Raw genomic sequence first — 16,491 nt, forward strand, 5'->3', positions numbered from 1 at the left:
TTCTCCCCTCCCTTCATGCACAAGGGGAGGCGATTAGATGTTTCTGCTTCTAGTTTGTCACTGTATCTAAATGCAGCAAACTGTGGTGTGCACAAATTTTGTGCATGAGTCTTGCAGAGGTTCTGGAATGGTGTACCTCAAATAAAAGGATCCCTGTCCATAACACAGGCCAACACACATTTTGCTTCCTTAAACATTACACCAATTCCTGGGTATATTTGGGGTGCTATTTCCAAAAATGGCATCCGTTTTGCCCTATCATGTCTAGTTTTGGAGACATGGTGTAGCCTCTTTAGTGAATGGTTCAAGCAGCTTCCTCATGAGGAAGCCTACACCATGACTTCCTCATGAGGAAGCTGCATTTTTGGAAACGGCACCCCAGATTCATATCAAATCACCATAAAGTTTGGGAAAAACTTTTCTGACCCTCAATTTTGTAGCCCTGTGTAATCAATCAGTTGTATCCTAAATTTAGTCAGTCATGCCTAATTATGACTTTGTCATAACAAAACAAAGGATTCAAGAAAAAAAAGCAACACAGCTTCAGAGTTTTTAAATGCTTGAATGCACCAACATTTAGACTCTCTGTTGTGGAGACTGTACTTGGTTGCTGTGGGATTAAGATTGCAATCGTAGCCACATTTTCCTGGAAGTAAGCCCAATTGAACATAATGGGACTACGCAGACGTGCATAGGATTGGGCTGTAAAGCAATTTCCAAGATTTATTGACTAAAAACAAAACAAAAACTATGGGTGGCATCCAGAGTTTCTCTGGCTCTAGGAAGGGATTTTGCAGATGCCACCCTGCAAGTATGAACCTTGAGTGCAAATCTGTAGATGTCATGGTGCACCAAGAAGAAAGAATGAACTTCTAGCAAGGCTTTTCATCTATCAATGGGTTACATTTGCCAGTTTTGCACCTCAGACATAAATGCAGGGTTGTCACCCAATAACTGGGGCCTGAGTACTTCCTGGGTCCAAGCCCTGAACTAGTGCCCCCTCCCCCATGTTACTCACACCCATCGCATCCTGTTGTGCTTTGGGTGCTACCACCACCAGTATTGAGGCTACCCAGATGGGCCCTCAGATGGGGATGTGGAACCCCATTTGAGGCCAATATCACCAACCCTATCCGAATGTCTCTAGTAGGATAACTGCCTGGTACCACAAGGTAATGCTTTCTGAATTTGTAGAATTCTAGGTTCTTATTTAGTACTGGCAAAATAACAGAATGCATTTCTTTAGTATTTCTGTATTCACTTTTTAAGCTGCATAGCCATAAGGTTAAGAAAAAACCACCATACCAAAAAAAGAGCAATCACTCCAATTTTAAAACTCAAGCAAAAAGTTCAGTATTAACGCCGTTCATGATTCATTGTGAAGGGACTTCACCAGTGCCATCTTCCCATTCCTTACACTTTGGTTACAGCCTTGTGTGTCTTTTTAATAAGGACTGGACCTTATTTTTTTTTTACAGAAAAAGAGATCTATTATACTATTGCAAACCCCTAACAGGAGTCCAGAAAAACAGCTTTGCTCACCTGAAGACAGTGTCCTGCTATTGTGTAGGCTCACTTGGTTTATGCTCTGTTGTAGCAAATGTAGGCATTCTCCAAGGCAGCTGAGGGTGGCAGCAGAGGTAGCTTTTAAGAGCAGCAAGTCTTGATCCAAGGCAGAAAGAGGACCAGAACCTGGAAGGGATTCAATGGCTTGCACGAGGTTCTTCTGCTGTCCCTCCACTTGACTCATGATCTGCAAATGTTTAAAAAGAAGTAGAAACACACAGGACAATTTCTCAAGAGACAAGTCTTTATTATACTGTGGCACCAATACCAACACCACAGGGACAGTTTTTAAACTGCGCAAAAGTATACACAATATTCAGGGTAACTGGAGTTTATTGGAGGGGGGAAGTTCTATGCTGTCATTTAGCCCCATTCAATGGAACAGCAAGATAACTTGCAGAGTATAAAACTGAAATATAAAAACCAATCATAACAAAGCCTTGAAACAAAGTAAAACAGAAAATTGGTAAGAAAAACTAAAGCACAGAACAGAATGGAAAAGTCAGTAGATCACTTAAAAGAAAGCCAAACAGAAAAAGAAAGTATTCAAGGCCCAGTTAGATGTACAACACTGAGACCAGTCGAGCTTCTCAGAGAGGGAATTCCACAGTTGAGGGTCTGCCACTGGAAAGATCCTATCCACCATTCCCACCACACAGACCTCCAATGGTGACGGAACACAAAGCACAGCCCCCGATGATGGCTGCAGAGTGTAAGAAGGTACATGTGGATGGAGACTATCCTTCAAGTATCTGGGCCCAAACCATGCAGGGTTTCATAGACAATAAACAGCAGCTTGATCAGAGTTTGAATGCATACTGGAAGCTACTACAAATCATGAAGTATGGGTGCAATGTGTTCTAACCAACAGGTTCACCCAAGCATCCTGGCTGCTGCGTTCCACACCAGTTGACGCTTCCAAACCATCCCCAAGTAGAATGCCTTACCATAGTTTAAACAAGATGTAATCGGGGCATGGATTATCATAGCCAGGGTCACCCTCCTTCGGAAAGGGCGGCACCTGTGCCAGCCAATTGCCCAAGAGTGCTACTGGCCACAGCCACCATTGGTCACTCCAGGAGCATTCCCAGACTGAAACATCAAGAGAAGCACGACCTCATTACAAATAGGTTGCAAACCCATTCCAGAGTCGGTTTTCCTACCAACAGCACCTCTATCTTGCCTGAATTAACCTTTACTTTGTTAACCCACATCCAGTCTTTCACAGCTGCCAAACATCAGTCTACAACAAGGGTGCCCAACCCCAGTCCAGGGGCCATTTCTGACCCTCAGGGATCCCCCAATCCGGCCACAGGGAGCCCCCAGTCTCCAATGACCATCTGGCCCTTCAGAGACTTGCTGGAGCCCATGTTGGCCCGACATGACTACTTTCAGCGCAAGGCGTGACTGTGACTTCTTCCATGAGCTGCAGGCCAAGGGCTCTGTCAGCTGCTTGCTGTTTCACGCAGCAGCAAAGGACAGTCTGGCCTTGCTTTGCACAAGGCCTTTTATAGGCCTTGAGCTATCACAAGACCTTCATTCATTCATTCATATAAGTTCCATCTTATATATTCATTTATGTAAATTTTAAAAGTAAATTATTTTTTCCCCGGCCCCCAACACAGTGTCAGATAAGTGATATGGCCCTCTTGCCAAAAAGTTTGGACACCCGTGGTCTACAACATCCACAGCCTTTCTGGTCCCAGACAGAACGAAGAGGTAAAATAGGTTATCATCGGCATACTGGTGACACCACACTTAAAACCTCAACAACTTTTCCAGTGGATTCATGCAGATGTTAGGGGAAGGATCAGTGGTAGAACACATGATTTACATACAGAAGATCCCAAGTTCCAGTATCTCCATTTAGGGCAGAAAAAAATTCCTGTCTGCAACCTTGGAGAGTCACCATGAAAGAACATGGACAATATGGAATGTCATGGAGGCCAATGGCCAAGAGGCCAAACACTACCTTCTGAAATCTGCCTGATACTTAGAAGTGATGCCACCATAAAAACAGTGACTCCCACCCCTGCCAGGTGAACTAGAATATTGTGGTTGATGGTATCAAAAGTCACCGAGATGTCCACTGAAACAGATATGTACTCTCCTTATCTAGTTCCAAAGAGAGGTTCATAAGTCAGGGTAATGAAGAATATGTCGGTCCCATAACCTGGTCTGACACCAGAATGAAAGTGATCCAAGGTGATATCACTACCAAAGTACCTTGGTAGCTTGATTTGATCATCAAGCATAAATATGGCAAATTTGACACTGGCCAATGCAGGTGTGCATCACTTAAGAACCGTCCGCTTAACGACAGACCAAATATACTGGTCAAAGCACAACAAAGAGGCTCTTAATGAGCCTGCAGCAGAGTGTCTGTTTACACAACAAAGAGGCTCTTAACACAAAGAAGCAGCAATTCGTCTCCAGTAGCCTGTTCAGTGAGCTAGTATCTGGCAGGGAGTGTCTATATACACAACAAAGGCACTAGATTGGACTGAATGTTCGCTTAATGATCTAATTGAACAAAACGGACCAGAGAAGTATCCCCATAGTTAAGTGACACACACACCTGTGGTTGTCAAAGGTCACCACCATTGGTTTTTCCAATAGTTTAACAATAGCCTCCTTTCAAGCAGCCTCCTTTCAACTCCTCTCTCAATTAGGCACATACAACTTCTGCCATACCTCTGGCCAGCCCTTCCTTTGCTTCCCAATGCAGCCAAAATGGGCACAGTATCGTCTCACTTCAGCAAGGAATCTCAGCAGGGTAGTTTTTATGTTTCCCCGGGGGGCTGGGGATAAGGATAGGCCCTCCGTTCGGCTGTACTTGTCGTAAAAGGCAACTAAACAGCCACCGGGTAGATGGGACTTGTCAGCCTGGGAAGGCAGCTCATCTGAGAGAAGGAAAACTCTGATCCCAAACCTCCAGTGCCTTGTGGCTACATCCAGTTATGGAAAAGGCTTCAGGAGTCAACCTCGAGGCAAAATCCAGAGCCCGAGTCCCTGAGGCAGTTCATGGCTGAACACAGTCGAGGCAAAATCTGGAGCCAGAGTCCTTGAGGCTAAACACAGTCACATTCTGGCAACTCCTGCGATGCCACTGGAACCAACCGTATTGGCCTCTGCCTTTCCATTGGACCATTTCAGCAATGTGGAGAGGGGGATTTGCTGCATTGGAAACAGTCCATATCTACTTTACCCAGGCTTCGCGCACTAGAGAGGACATTCTGTTCTAGAACCACCATTCAGAGCGCGATAACATAGTCTTCCGAGACTGAAGGATGCCAACAAGTAAAGTTCTCATGTTCACTTGTCACTCACAGCTCTCAGTCAAAACTGTCCAGCACATCAAAGATCTATAGCCAATCCTGGAAGATAATTCCCTCCTTCCCATTGGCCTTGGGCAATAAGCAAAGGCAAGCCTATGGCCACACACACACCCCACCCCCGCAATTTGAAGTAGTTACTCATTTAGCAACCATGGGTTAGTTAGTGGAAGAAAAACCTCCAGAATTAGTCTCTACCTGCAGCAGGTTCTAATTCTGCATCCGAGTTCTAATTCTGCCCCCTTATCTACTTGGGTGACATGATCCAGAATGTCAACAACAACAGTCATACCATTGAAGGCACATTCACCAGTAAGAGTCACAAATGCACTCAATAAATTCAAGCAGGGCTTTCTTTTGTTTATTCTGGCAAGACTTCCCCCTCTCCACCCACCTCTTCTTGATCTGGGAAATCCATCCTTCTCTCAAATGTCAGCAATAAGGCCTGGAACGGAATAAAGCATCTCATGACTTTTCTAGGCCCAGTATCACAGAAACAAGTTCCCACTACAATCTATAGACTTAAGCATCAATGCTATTCTGATGATTCACTCCTCCAGGGAGATATTGCACTACAGTGTATTTTCAACTTCCCTCTTTGAAAAGGAGTTCTGGGGGTCCAGCTATAACTCTAATCTGAAATGTAGAACTGCATCCTGAATGAGCACACCAAATTTCATTCCACTATTTCCTTTATGAGATAGATTACAAACACAAACACACACACATACCTAAACCAGTTACAGTTCCTCTTTGATAAGACCATCAGTAGATGAAAGCCAGTCTATTAAATAATGAAATTACCATAAAGTCAATGTCACTAATGCAATTTCTGTAGAAGTAAATTCATGAAAATAAAGCTATGAGAAATTCTACAACTCTATAAATCTGTAATCTTTCTAAAGGCCTCACCACCCCCATTAGACAGAGACTTATTACTGCTCCCCCCACCAACTCATGTTTGTCATCTCATCATTCCAAAACAATCCATTCAGAAATGATCATATAACATCATCACCATAAACATGCAATTCACATGAAACTTTAGTTATCACCCTGTACTTTTGTTGAGATTTTCCACCTAGGGACAAACTACACAACACCCCACTCAAACAGCCTCTATTTTGGATGCAACATAAACTATTTTGTCCCTCTCAAAGCTTCAGAGTTTACAGGAAGTTAGTAAGCTTTCCACACTTAAGAGAATTTAAGAATTGTGGCCTAAGGTGTCAAAGTTCAATTGTAGTCTGCTTCCTATGATCACATATTATTTGGTTGGAGTAACAGAAGTACAGCAATGGAGCCAGGATAAATCTCCAATTTAGTACAGTATGTACCAATCCTGAATCTATCATGTATTAATGATATACAAGGCGGTGTTCTAAGTTTATCTTGCAAGTTCCATTTAAACTCTTCCCTGGGATATTTTAAGGTAATAATCAATAACCTCACAAGTGTTCTCTCTCTTGTACCAATCGTTGTACTTTGTTTACAGTTTCCTGTGCTTTCCCCCCCTCCTAATAAGCATTCTGGATAAGCCACAATTCCATTACCAAAAGCTTTTTATTTTTACCCCTCAGAGATGAGACTGCAGTAATGGCTTCATGCTGGAAAAGATTGGTCAGCCCAGTTCTGTCTCATATTTGTTTCACAAAGACAAGTCTGAAAAGACTTCAGGAGGAGCAGAGTTCAGGTCAGACAGGTTCAGACTACCCAAGAAGCCCTAGTGGGATGCACTTTCTAAACCTCCCAAGTCTGCACACTCTTTTTCAACTGAGGCACAAGATAGCATGGTTTGTTAAACTACAGCTTTGCGATTAATTCAAACCAGAATCTACTGTTTAATTGTAGCTTACACTCCATGGATAAACCAGGTTGAGAAACAAATTCAAACTCAGGTTTACACTCTAACTACGGTTTACAAACCACAGTTAAAACTGCAGCAAGGCACTGAGCTATGGTTTAATAAGCCATGATGCCCTTGTTAGAGCTCCATGCTAGAAATCAGTAAATAAATCAAAGGGAAGAGAAGAGAGGACATGGACTTGAGATGGCAGAAACCATGTTCACAATCCAACAAACTGGATTTATTTGCTTATTATCTGAATGTTTATTAAGTTTTAGTGTAGTATTTTGTAATCATGCATTGCATAAGTTATATTCAAGTGTCTTAAAAGTTATATTATTAGAATACAATTACATCATTGTATCTTTAACAACAATTCCCTTGAGAATGACATCTGAAGATACTTGCCCATAAGGCAAGAATTTTCTGCCAATAAATCAAGTTTAGATAATCTCCTAGTCTAATCTGTGGGTCACTCAGAGATTCGAGCTGTTCAGGCTCATCGCAGCAACCAGGAGAAGCCCAGAGGAAAGCAAAAGGACAATACACAGATAATTACAAGGCAATCAATGTCATGGTGATGGGCTCCCAAGCAAGATGCAGCCAAAGTTAACCTTTTCACTCCTCCTGAGAAAAAAGTAAGCCAGGACTCAACACTTCCATTTACAAAACCTGCCCTCAATTTATCTGTGAGACTGACTTATACTCAAGTATCTATGACAGTTTCAGTCAATGTGCATCAGGTATAAAGCTACTACTCTTCCAGATCTACTAGCTGTTTTTTCTTCCCCACATTTTTCTCAACCACACATCCCTATATTAGAGATCTTGGCCTAGATCTTGACATTTATACTCTTAGAAGAATTCCATTCTTAAGTAAATAGTAGGATTATTAATCTCCAGCATGGCAGGGCAAAAATTCATCTTTTCTTAATGTAAAAATTTAAAGAATTTGTGCATGTGTTTCTCTCTCACACACAGGGTGTTGAGCTTGGACACACAATTCCAACCTACATCAATAAATGCTGCAAACCATTAGAAATAACTTATTCAAAGCTTTTTCAATCATCCCTAGTCTCAACTTTTGGTCTTAATTTGCTAAATCCTTTTACAATAGGCTGCCAAAGCATGCTGAATGTGGAATTGAAGATCTAAAGGCTACAGCAACCACACAGAAATAGAACAGTCATTGTCAATAAGAAGCAGAGATCAAATGCCTTTTACAGCATCCATATAAAAGATATCAAAAGGCAGTAACGCTATGAACTTAAAAGTACAGAGAGATGATGAAATTCACTGATCACCAAGTGAATACACATCTGGGAGAATAACCTGAAGCTGAATGCACAAATTAAAATTCCAACAGAGTCAATGTATGACAGAAGTTATTAACCAAGACACAGCCAAATTATACACCTGACCCAACTGCATTTGGAAAAGTTTACACAGAAGAAACAAAACTTTGCACAGGAAACGAATTAATCATGATAGAGGCTATTATGAGATCTCCTTTTTGTTCACATCATGAAGGATGGGTTTGAACACCAGGGCTCAAATGTTTTTACTTCACTGACACCTGCCAATGAACATCATTTGTTTCAGATGATCTAGAGCAGAGGTGCCCAAACCCCAGCCCAGGGGCCACTTGCGGCCCTCGGAGACTCCCAATTCGGCTCACGGGGAGCCCCCAGTCTCCAATGAGCCTCTGGCCCTCCAGATACTTGTTGCAGCCCACGCTGACCCGACGCAACTGCTCTCAGCATGAGGGTGACTGTTCGACCTCTTGCGTGAGCTGCAGGCCAAGGGCTCCCTTCCCTGCTCGCTGTTTCACGTCTATGATGCAGCAGCAGCAGTGAAGGAAAGGCCAGGCTTGCTTTGCGAAAGTCTTTTTATAGGCTTTAAGCTATTGCAAGACCTTCATTCATTCATATAAGTTCCATCTCTAATATATCCATTTATTAAAATTTATGTAAATTTATTCAAATTTGAAATGTAAATTAATTCTTTTTCCTGGCCCCTGACACAGTGTCAGAGAGATGATGTGGCCCTCCTGCCCAAAAGTTTGGACACCCCTGATCTAGAGACTGTAGTGTCACGGAAGCTCAAATTCCACAATCCAGTTACATTTCAGTCATTTATATCTGTTGATCAACTTCAGTGTAGCAAAAACTCCAAGTACTTGTTCTAAACTCGGTTGTGGATCAGGCTACACATTAGCAGCTACCACATTCAATTACAAAATTCCTCTTGCCACATAGTGCTGGTGTAGCTACTCATATCCACTGGCACAGAACAAAAGGAACAGAGGTCATGGCGGTTTCAGATAGTGAGACAACAGAATGGTACAGTCTCATTGAATGAGCATGCCAAATGAAAACATTAAATCTCTCAGAGGTTGAAACTAGAATGCCAACACCTCCATCAAAGCCTGGCATTTTAAAAGCTTTCATTCTGCCAACTCTGCCTTGATCAAAGCTGTTAAAACCTCAAGGAGCACAGATCCAATAGCGGTTTCCTCTAGGGGCAGTATCAAGGGCGCCTTATATGCCTGTTCAAGCAGCTTCCTCATGAGGAAGACATGATGTTGGCTTCCTCACGAGGAAGCTGCTTGAATCAGCGTATGTGGCTCTGCCATACCCCCCAAAATAGAGACAATTGGTCAAAACCGATGCCGTTTTTGGATTCAGCATCCCAAGGATATCCTAAATTTGTTCAAACATCTTTGGCAACTGAAAAAAGTTGTAGGCCTGTGTAATTATAAAGTTGATCCAATTATGCACACCTTCAATCGCTCAAACTCTCAAAACGAGCTCTTTTTCTCTGCACAATAGGTAGAAAGTTCCTCAGAAGGGGAACTTATTTCTAATGAAAACAGGACAAGCTGGTTAGGGGAGAGAAATACATTTCTGTCTTACATAGAATTACTTCACCTATTTGCCCAGGACATATTTTTAATCGGCTAATTAGCTGATTTTATTAACTCACAAAAATACACAAGCCCCTTAAATGCTGCAGCAATAATGTGATGTCATCTTATAAAACGGCAAGAAACTATTCAAGTCAAATGCCTGAAGATTTACAATTGCAACCTCCTCCCCACCCCCCAAGAGATTACAGTATATGATTTACATGCCAGCAGGGAAACTCCATACATCTCCTACCTCTTTGACTTCACGGAGCTGGCCAGGATGCTGGCTCTTCGCTCTTCGAGCGGCTGCTGGCGATTTGTGATGTGTAATGGTCACAACTGGTGGTCCGCTCTGATTCATGTTTTTCTGAGAGCCAGGAGATGTGGAGTTGACCGCTCCATATGGCGACAAAGAAAGGCCTTTCATTCGTGAGGTTGGAGTGCCCTAGAACAATCAGAGACTAAAAGTAAATATTATGATGGCATGGGGAAAAAATCTGGATTTAAAATAACTTTATTACCGTGAGAGCACTGCAGTTGATATCAACAGTTTTATTCTGTTCCTCCTTTTTTACTGAAATTTGTACATAGGACATACAAAATGTTCAAACCATACGATGCCAAGTGTATGAAGTTAGAGCATGGGCAGAAATCAGCAGAAAGCAAAGAACACATTTTTTTCCAATGTTTTACTACTGAAAATGGTATGACATATTTATATGATTTGTAATCTGCCTTTCACCCTGGAGGGCACCCAAGGATGCCAACAACATTTTAAAAATCATAAAATACATAAAAATCACTTAACAATGAAATTGGAGAATGATCAAACACACCAAGGTGTAGCTAGAGAAGGAGAAGTAATATAACAAACAGAGGAGTGAAAGAAAGAGTCCTGAAGAATATATTAAAAATAAAATATGAAAATGAATGGGGACCCACCTGAAATTGGCTTGCGACCCACCTAGTGGGTCCTGACCCACAGTTTGAGAAACACTGTATAGACTAATGAAATAGTTTTGTAATTTCATTCCATTTTCAGCATCTCTCAACATTTGTCCCCCACTGTATCACTTCACTTCACAAGGTCCACTTGTTGGAAATACCTCCAGAAATAACTGGCTGTGATGTCATTGCCAGTTACTTCCAGATTGGGAGACCAGATGCAACACAATAAACACCAGTAAGAGGTTCAGGGTGGACAGAAGGGCTTTTTTGAACATGTGAAAAGCGCACACTGTAGCTGCCTGCAAGCCAAGCCTCCTACTGCTACTTTTCAAATCGCATTGCTGGTCTTGGGCCACATGTAATCCCAGACTCCACCTCAACTACCACCGGTGGTGAAAGAACCGCTGGTTGAGAAACACTGCATTAGATTCCCTTATTCACATTATCTAGTGGCTGAATGCAGTATAGCATCTATATCAATACATTCTGGGGAGACAATGGAGAAGCAAGAAACCTGGAAGCAGAACTATAAAGCTATCTTTCCGCTGAGTTGGTATCCACTGATTTTTTTTTTTTAATCCACAGAGGGTTCCAAACGGAACTCTAACGGATAACGTGGCACAACCTGTACAGCTGAGTATCATCAGATAAAATATGAAAATACCAAAAGACTTGTAAAGGATTAAGTACAACAACTGGAGAAAAAAGAGAAGAAACACAGTGGAAGACAGCAAAGAGGGAAAGGAAGCAATGAAGACTAACGGAAATTGAAAAGCCAGCAACCTGAAAACATGAACAAGAAAACAAAGAGCTGGAGAAAAGCAGCATAGAGCAAGCAATAAAAGACCAATTGCAAAGAAAGGAAGACGGAAAAAGTGATCTTTAAAATGCTGTTCAACTGAAGAAAAAGAAGCAAGGTAAATTAACAGTGTTGAAGAGTTGCTCTTGACTTAAGCAAGGTAAATTAACAGTGTTGAAGAGTTGCTCTTGACTTGCACCAACTGAACATGGAAGCAGCAACATGTCAATTTCAGTAGAAAGCTTTATGGATGTGGGGTGGGGGGTCAAACACTGTCAATCCAATACATTTGACCAGCCAGAACCAAGTTTGTCCAGATTGAAAAGAAAATCTGAATGTATCCATTTGACCTTTCCTCCCCCCCTCTAACATTTTGCACGATATGTAATGTGCAAACATTTGTAACACAGAGACTGAAAGTTGAACCTTTCAGGGGGCATTTAAGGCCAGTTGAACTCATTGGGGCTTACCGCAGACACTCACCTATAAGGAGACCCCACAGATAAGTCGAGGGCAGGTTTTGAGCCAATCATGGAATTTTCTATGACCCTCGGATAAGTTGGGGGTTAAACTTAGGGGGCGTCTGACTATAGATTTTACCCGAGGCCAGATCCTGAAAAATAACCTACCACTAATTGTTACCTAAGAACTGTAGTCTCTAATTTATTAAAAACATAATGAAAGATCATAAGATACATTTTTATTCTTTTTAAATTCTGGTCTTCACCACCTTTTTGTAAACACTATCCATGCACTGTAAACAACATGGATACATACCCCTCATACATACAACATTTCCCTCATTTCCCTCTAAGAAAGTGGTTCCCAAAATGTGGGTTGCAATCCACCACTGGGAACCAAAATAGGGCTATTCCCCCTTAAGGGAACTGGCCCAGGAATGGATCCACAACAGTGCCGCAGCTATCATAGCACAGGGGGGTACCTGCGGTTGCCCTGCAGTCTCCCCGGGGGGCCTGGAGGCTTGCAACCGCCTTCACTACCCTCTGCATGGCTGCAACAAGCTCCGTTCTGCTCTTGGAGTTCACATGTGGTTTGCTATTGCACAAACCGGAAGTGAGCTCCAAGAGCAGAATGGACTGTGTTGTAGCCACAAGGAGGGTCATGGAGGCAGTTACAAGCCTCCAGGACCCCCTGGGAGGCTGCAGGGCACCCCCAGGTACATGGAGATGTCCCTGGATCCCTGCAGCACCATGATCGCTGCAGCATTGTCAAGGTTACTCCCCTGCTCCCACAACAACTCACAGCTGTTCCAACGCCCAAGTAGAACTTTGGGAACTGCTGCTCTAAGAGCAAAGGAGACATGCTATTAAGTCCCATCAATGCAATCATTCAGAACTTTAGAAGTATGTTTTAAACATTGGACTACTGCAGAGAGTGCAGCAGTGTTTAGAAAATGTCAGCTAAACAAACATCAAGAAAAGGTCAATTAAGATAAATATTCTGCTTAGTATATTACTGTACTGCTATTAATATAACATAATCACTGCATCTTATAAAGTTTTTTTGTCCCAGGTGTTGAAAATGGCAAGTTTTCTTTTTCCTATTTTGAAAAAAGAAAGGGGGATATGGACCAATTCTTAAAGCAAAATGCAAAGCAGCAGTTTGTGCTGAATTGGTTATATTTTAATGGTAGGTCTTCCCCCTCCTGAAATCCAAGAAGTTAATTGCTCCATTTTCTTTGTATATGTGTGTTCTTTGCCTGTCAGCAGTAAATCTCATTCAGGTATATATTTGTACAAAACAGTAAAATTTTGCTCTCTTGTAGTCTCTCTTTGCAACACATCATAAGTGACAAAGGATTGTGTTCTAAAAAAGTTAGCCATGACGGGCCACCCAGTCCTGAGCTTCCTGGTGTCCACTGGAGCAGCTGCCCCAAAGCGGCTGGTATCCAGCAGGCACCAGGAAGCAGCCAGAAGTTCTCTGGAAGGGAAGCCCCAAGCCCCACAAAAGGGCTTCTCAAGTCTGTGCTGGCTATTTTGCCAGTACAGACTTGAGAGACTCCATGTCGGGCCTTCTGGCACAACATGGAGTTCAGGATACACTGGAGCAGAGCTCCACGAATCCTAACCCCCTCCTGCCCTGGTACCTTCCCCACCCCGCCCTCCCCTGACCCCAGAGGCTGCCCCACCGCCTGGCGGTTGCATTTACACCCGGTGATGGCGCGTCCTCTTCCTGCCAGTGTTGGGCCTGGTGCCTGACTGGTGCGAGCCCAGCACCAGCACTCCTTACTCACAGGATGCTCGACATGAGCTTTACAGTACCCAGCATTCACTGGGCTCACTGCCTGTGCTGGGTGACTTTAGGATTGAGCCCCAAGTTCTTCAAAAATTAATAGAACAAGTTAGTCACAGCTAACTTATTACCCCAATTTCAATGGAGCTTAAACACAGTCAACCTACTTTGGATACAACCTACTGCAACAACTAGTCAACAGCTAGTTGGGAAACATAATTACAAGGGCCATTTTGTTTGTCTTATTAAAAAAACTATTGTAGTTCAAACAGTTCTGCTTCACTCAATTTTTCTCTGAAATTTGTGAAAATATTTTGAAATAAAAATGCCTTCTAAATCTTATTTGCTAAGAGGAATACACCTCAGCTGTTGCAGGTAAGCAAAGATGAATTTAAGAAACAGCCTTTTACCAAGGGGGATCATCTACTTCAGCACTGTCTGCAATAATCAACAGTGACTCTCCAGAGTTTCAGACAGGAGCTTTGTTCCCAGGCCTACCTGGTCATCTCAGGAATTGAACCTGAGAAAGTCAACACAAAAAGCACATGCCCTCTCATGGAACTACAGCCTCAACCCCAAAGGTCATCCTTCTCACCCCAGCTGCCATAAAAAGACTTCTACTAACAAACAGGCTTGCCTTGAAAGGGGGGGGAGCAGGACCACCACTACTTATCAAGCTCCTAGTGATTCCAGTTAATTTGGACCCTCTCTCTGTCAACTGTCCCAAAGCTGCTAAAGAATATGCCTGCCCTAATGGAAGGATTAGGAAAGACACAGAACCGTTCTAAGAGAGCCAGTTACCAACAAGCTTGTGGAGTTCCAGTTAATGTAGCCCCTCCCTCTATCCAACTGCCATGGAACTTCAAAAGAATTGCTTGTCCAGAGGTGGACAATTTAAGGGCTTCATAAGCATCTGGTCCTGGACAGAACTTGGAAATCTCCCTCCCACATTCAACTCATGCTGCACAGATATCAAAGTTATTGGAAGGGGAAAGCAAGTGGATGATTTGTCTTACCACTAGATGAGACTGAACACCACATCTGAAGAGTGGGAGCCCTTCTAAATGAGAGAAACTAGAAGGTTGGAGAGGTTAGGAACTGTACGAGTTTTGACAGCAAATTTACTGGCAGGGGGAGAAGAGCGTGAATGACATTCTAGGGCAGGGGTGCCCAAACCCCGGCCCTGGGGCCACTTGCGGCCCTTGAGGGCTCCCAATGTGGCCCTCAGGGAGACCCCAGTCTTCAATGAGCCTCTGGCCCTCCAGAGATTTGCTGGAGTCCACACTGGCCCGACACAACTGCTCTCAGTGTGTGGGTGACTGTTTGACCTCTTGCATGAGCTGTGTGATGAGGGCTCCCGCCACTGCATGCTGTTTCACATCTGTGATGCAGTAGCGGCAGCAAAGGAAAGGCCAGCCTTGCTTTGTGTAAGGCCTTTTATAGGGCTTGAGCTATTGCAAGACCTTCATTCATTCATTTAAGTTCATCCTTAATATATATGTTTATGTTAACATATGTAAATTTATTCAAATTTTAAATGTAAATTAATTCTTTTTTTCCCCAGCCCCCAACACAATGTCGGATAGATGATGTGGACCTCCTTCCAAAAACTTTGGACACCTCTGTTCTAGGGAATAAGGAAGAGTTTCACAAATGGTGCCACGTGCCTCAGGGAACGTGGTAGCCATAAGCTTGGGAAGAAAATATGGAAGGGAGGCCAGGGACTATGGCAAAGAAAAAAGGAGTAATGGATGATGGAAAAAATATTTTTTAAAAGTGGCAGTACCAAGGAGGTAGTTTACTATTAGAAAATTTAGATCTTGTTTTGTTGTAACTATATGCAAAACTATGGGAAAGGTGAACTCCAAAAAGGAAGGTTAGACAGAGAATCAACTGAGAGCAACTGTTACCCTGCACATGCCCGATCTTGTCTGATCTTAGAAGCTAAGCAGGGTCAGGCCTGGTTAGTACTTGGATGGGAGACTGCCTGGGAATACCCAGTGCTGTAGGCTTATACCATAGTCTTTCGAGACTGAAGGTTGCCAACCAACTATTTTGAAGACATCAGCTGCACAGGTTTCAGTCAAGACTTTCACATTAGAATTAACTAGCATTGCTAAGAGATTATCACCACACCTATCTTGTATGTATTATTGAGCTTGTTACAAAGGCCAGCACAGTTGCATTTCCGTTTGCAATTGATTCTTCTGTTTCCAAATAATTTTCCCCCTCTGTTCTCACAAGCGCATGCACACATTCCCTTGCTTGCTGAAAATTTCACTCCATAAACTGTGGTACTCTTTAAAGTATCACAAAAGTTCTGCTGTTTTTGCAACTATAGACTTACACAGCTACATCTTTGAAAGCTACAGAAATTTTATGACCAACTTTCATATTTTAGGATAGCATGAATCCTAAAACTGAGATCTATCAATACAGGTGGTGACTCTGTATCCGTGGGGGATCCATTCCCAGACCTGCTGTGGATAAAAAATGTGGTTTTCTGGCCCACTGGAGCTCCAAACATGACCAGAGGCTTTCTATAGTCACATCTGGAGGCATTCTGAGAATGCTCCCCCCCAAAGCACCAGAAGGCCACTTCCGGTTTCACCAAAACCAGAAGTGGCCTTCCAATACTTTTGGGGGGCCTTTCTGAGGCCTCCAAAAGTCCTAGAAAGGCACTTCCAGATTTTGGCTTAAAAGAAATGTCCTTCTAGGGCCTCTGGAGGCTTCAGGTTGGGCCAAATCTGACTCAGTGAGGGTCCACGGGACCCACGTTGAGCCAGATCCACTGATATAAAATCTGTGGATAAACAGGCTCCACCTGTACTAAGAA

General features: G+C 42.9%; 1 protein-coding gene across 1 annotated transcript in view; it reads right to left on the bottom strand.

The window, feature by feature from the left end:
* The window catches only part of OSBPL10 (oxysterol binding protein like 10), a 101,681-nt gene that overhangs the window by 53,953 nt on the left and 31,237 nt on the right, over positions 1–16,491 (bottom strand). Inside the window, exons 4-5 of the mRNA XM_066628845.1 lie at positions 9,909–10,100; positions 1,543–1,753 (exon numbers count right to left, since the gene is read on the bottom strand). Coding sequence (XP_066484942.1) covers positions 1,543–1,753; positions 9,909–10,100 — 403 coding nt within the window. The remainder of the gene's footprint in view (positions 1–1,542; positions 1,754–9,908; positions 10,101–16,491) is intronic.

This window comes from Tiliqua scincoides, chromosome 5 (genome assembly GCF_035046505.1).
Source record: "Tiliqua scincoides isolate rTilSci1 chromosome 5, rTilSci1.hap2, whole genome shotgun sequence".
Taxonomy (NCBI): Eukaryota; Metazoa; Chordata; class Lepidosauria; order Squamata; family Scincidae; genus Tiliqua; species Tiliqua scincoides.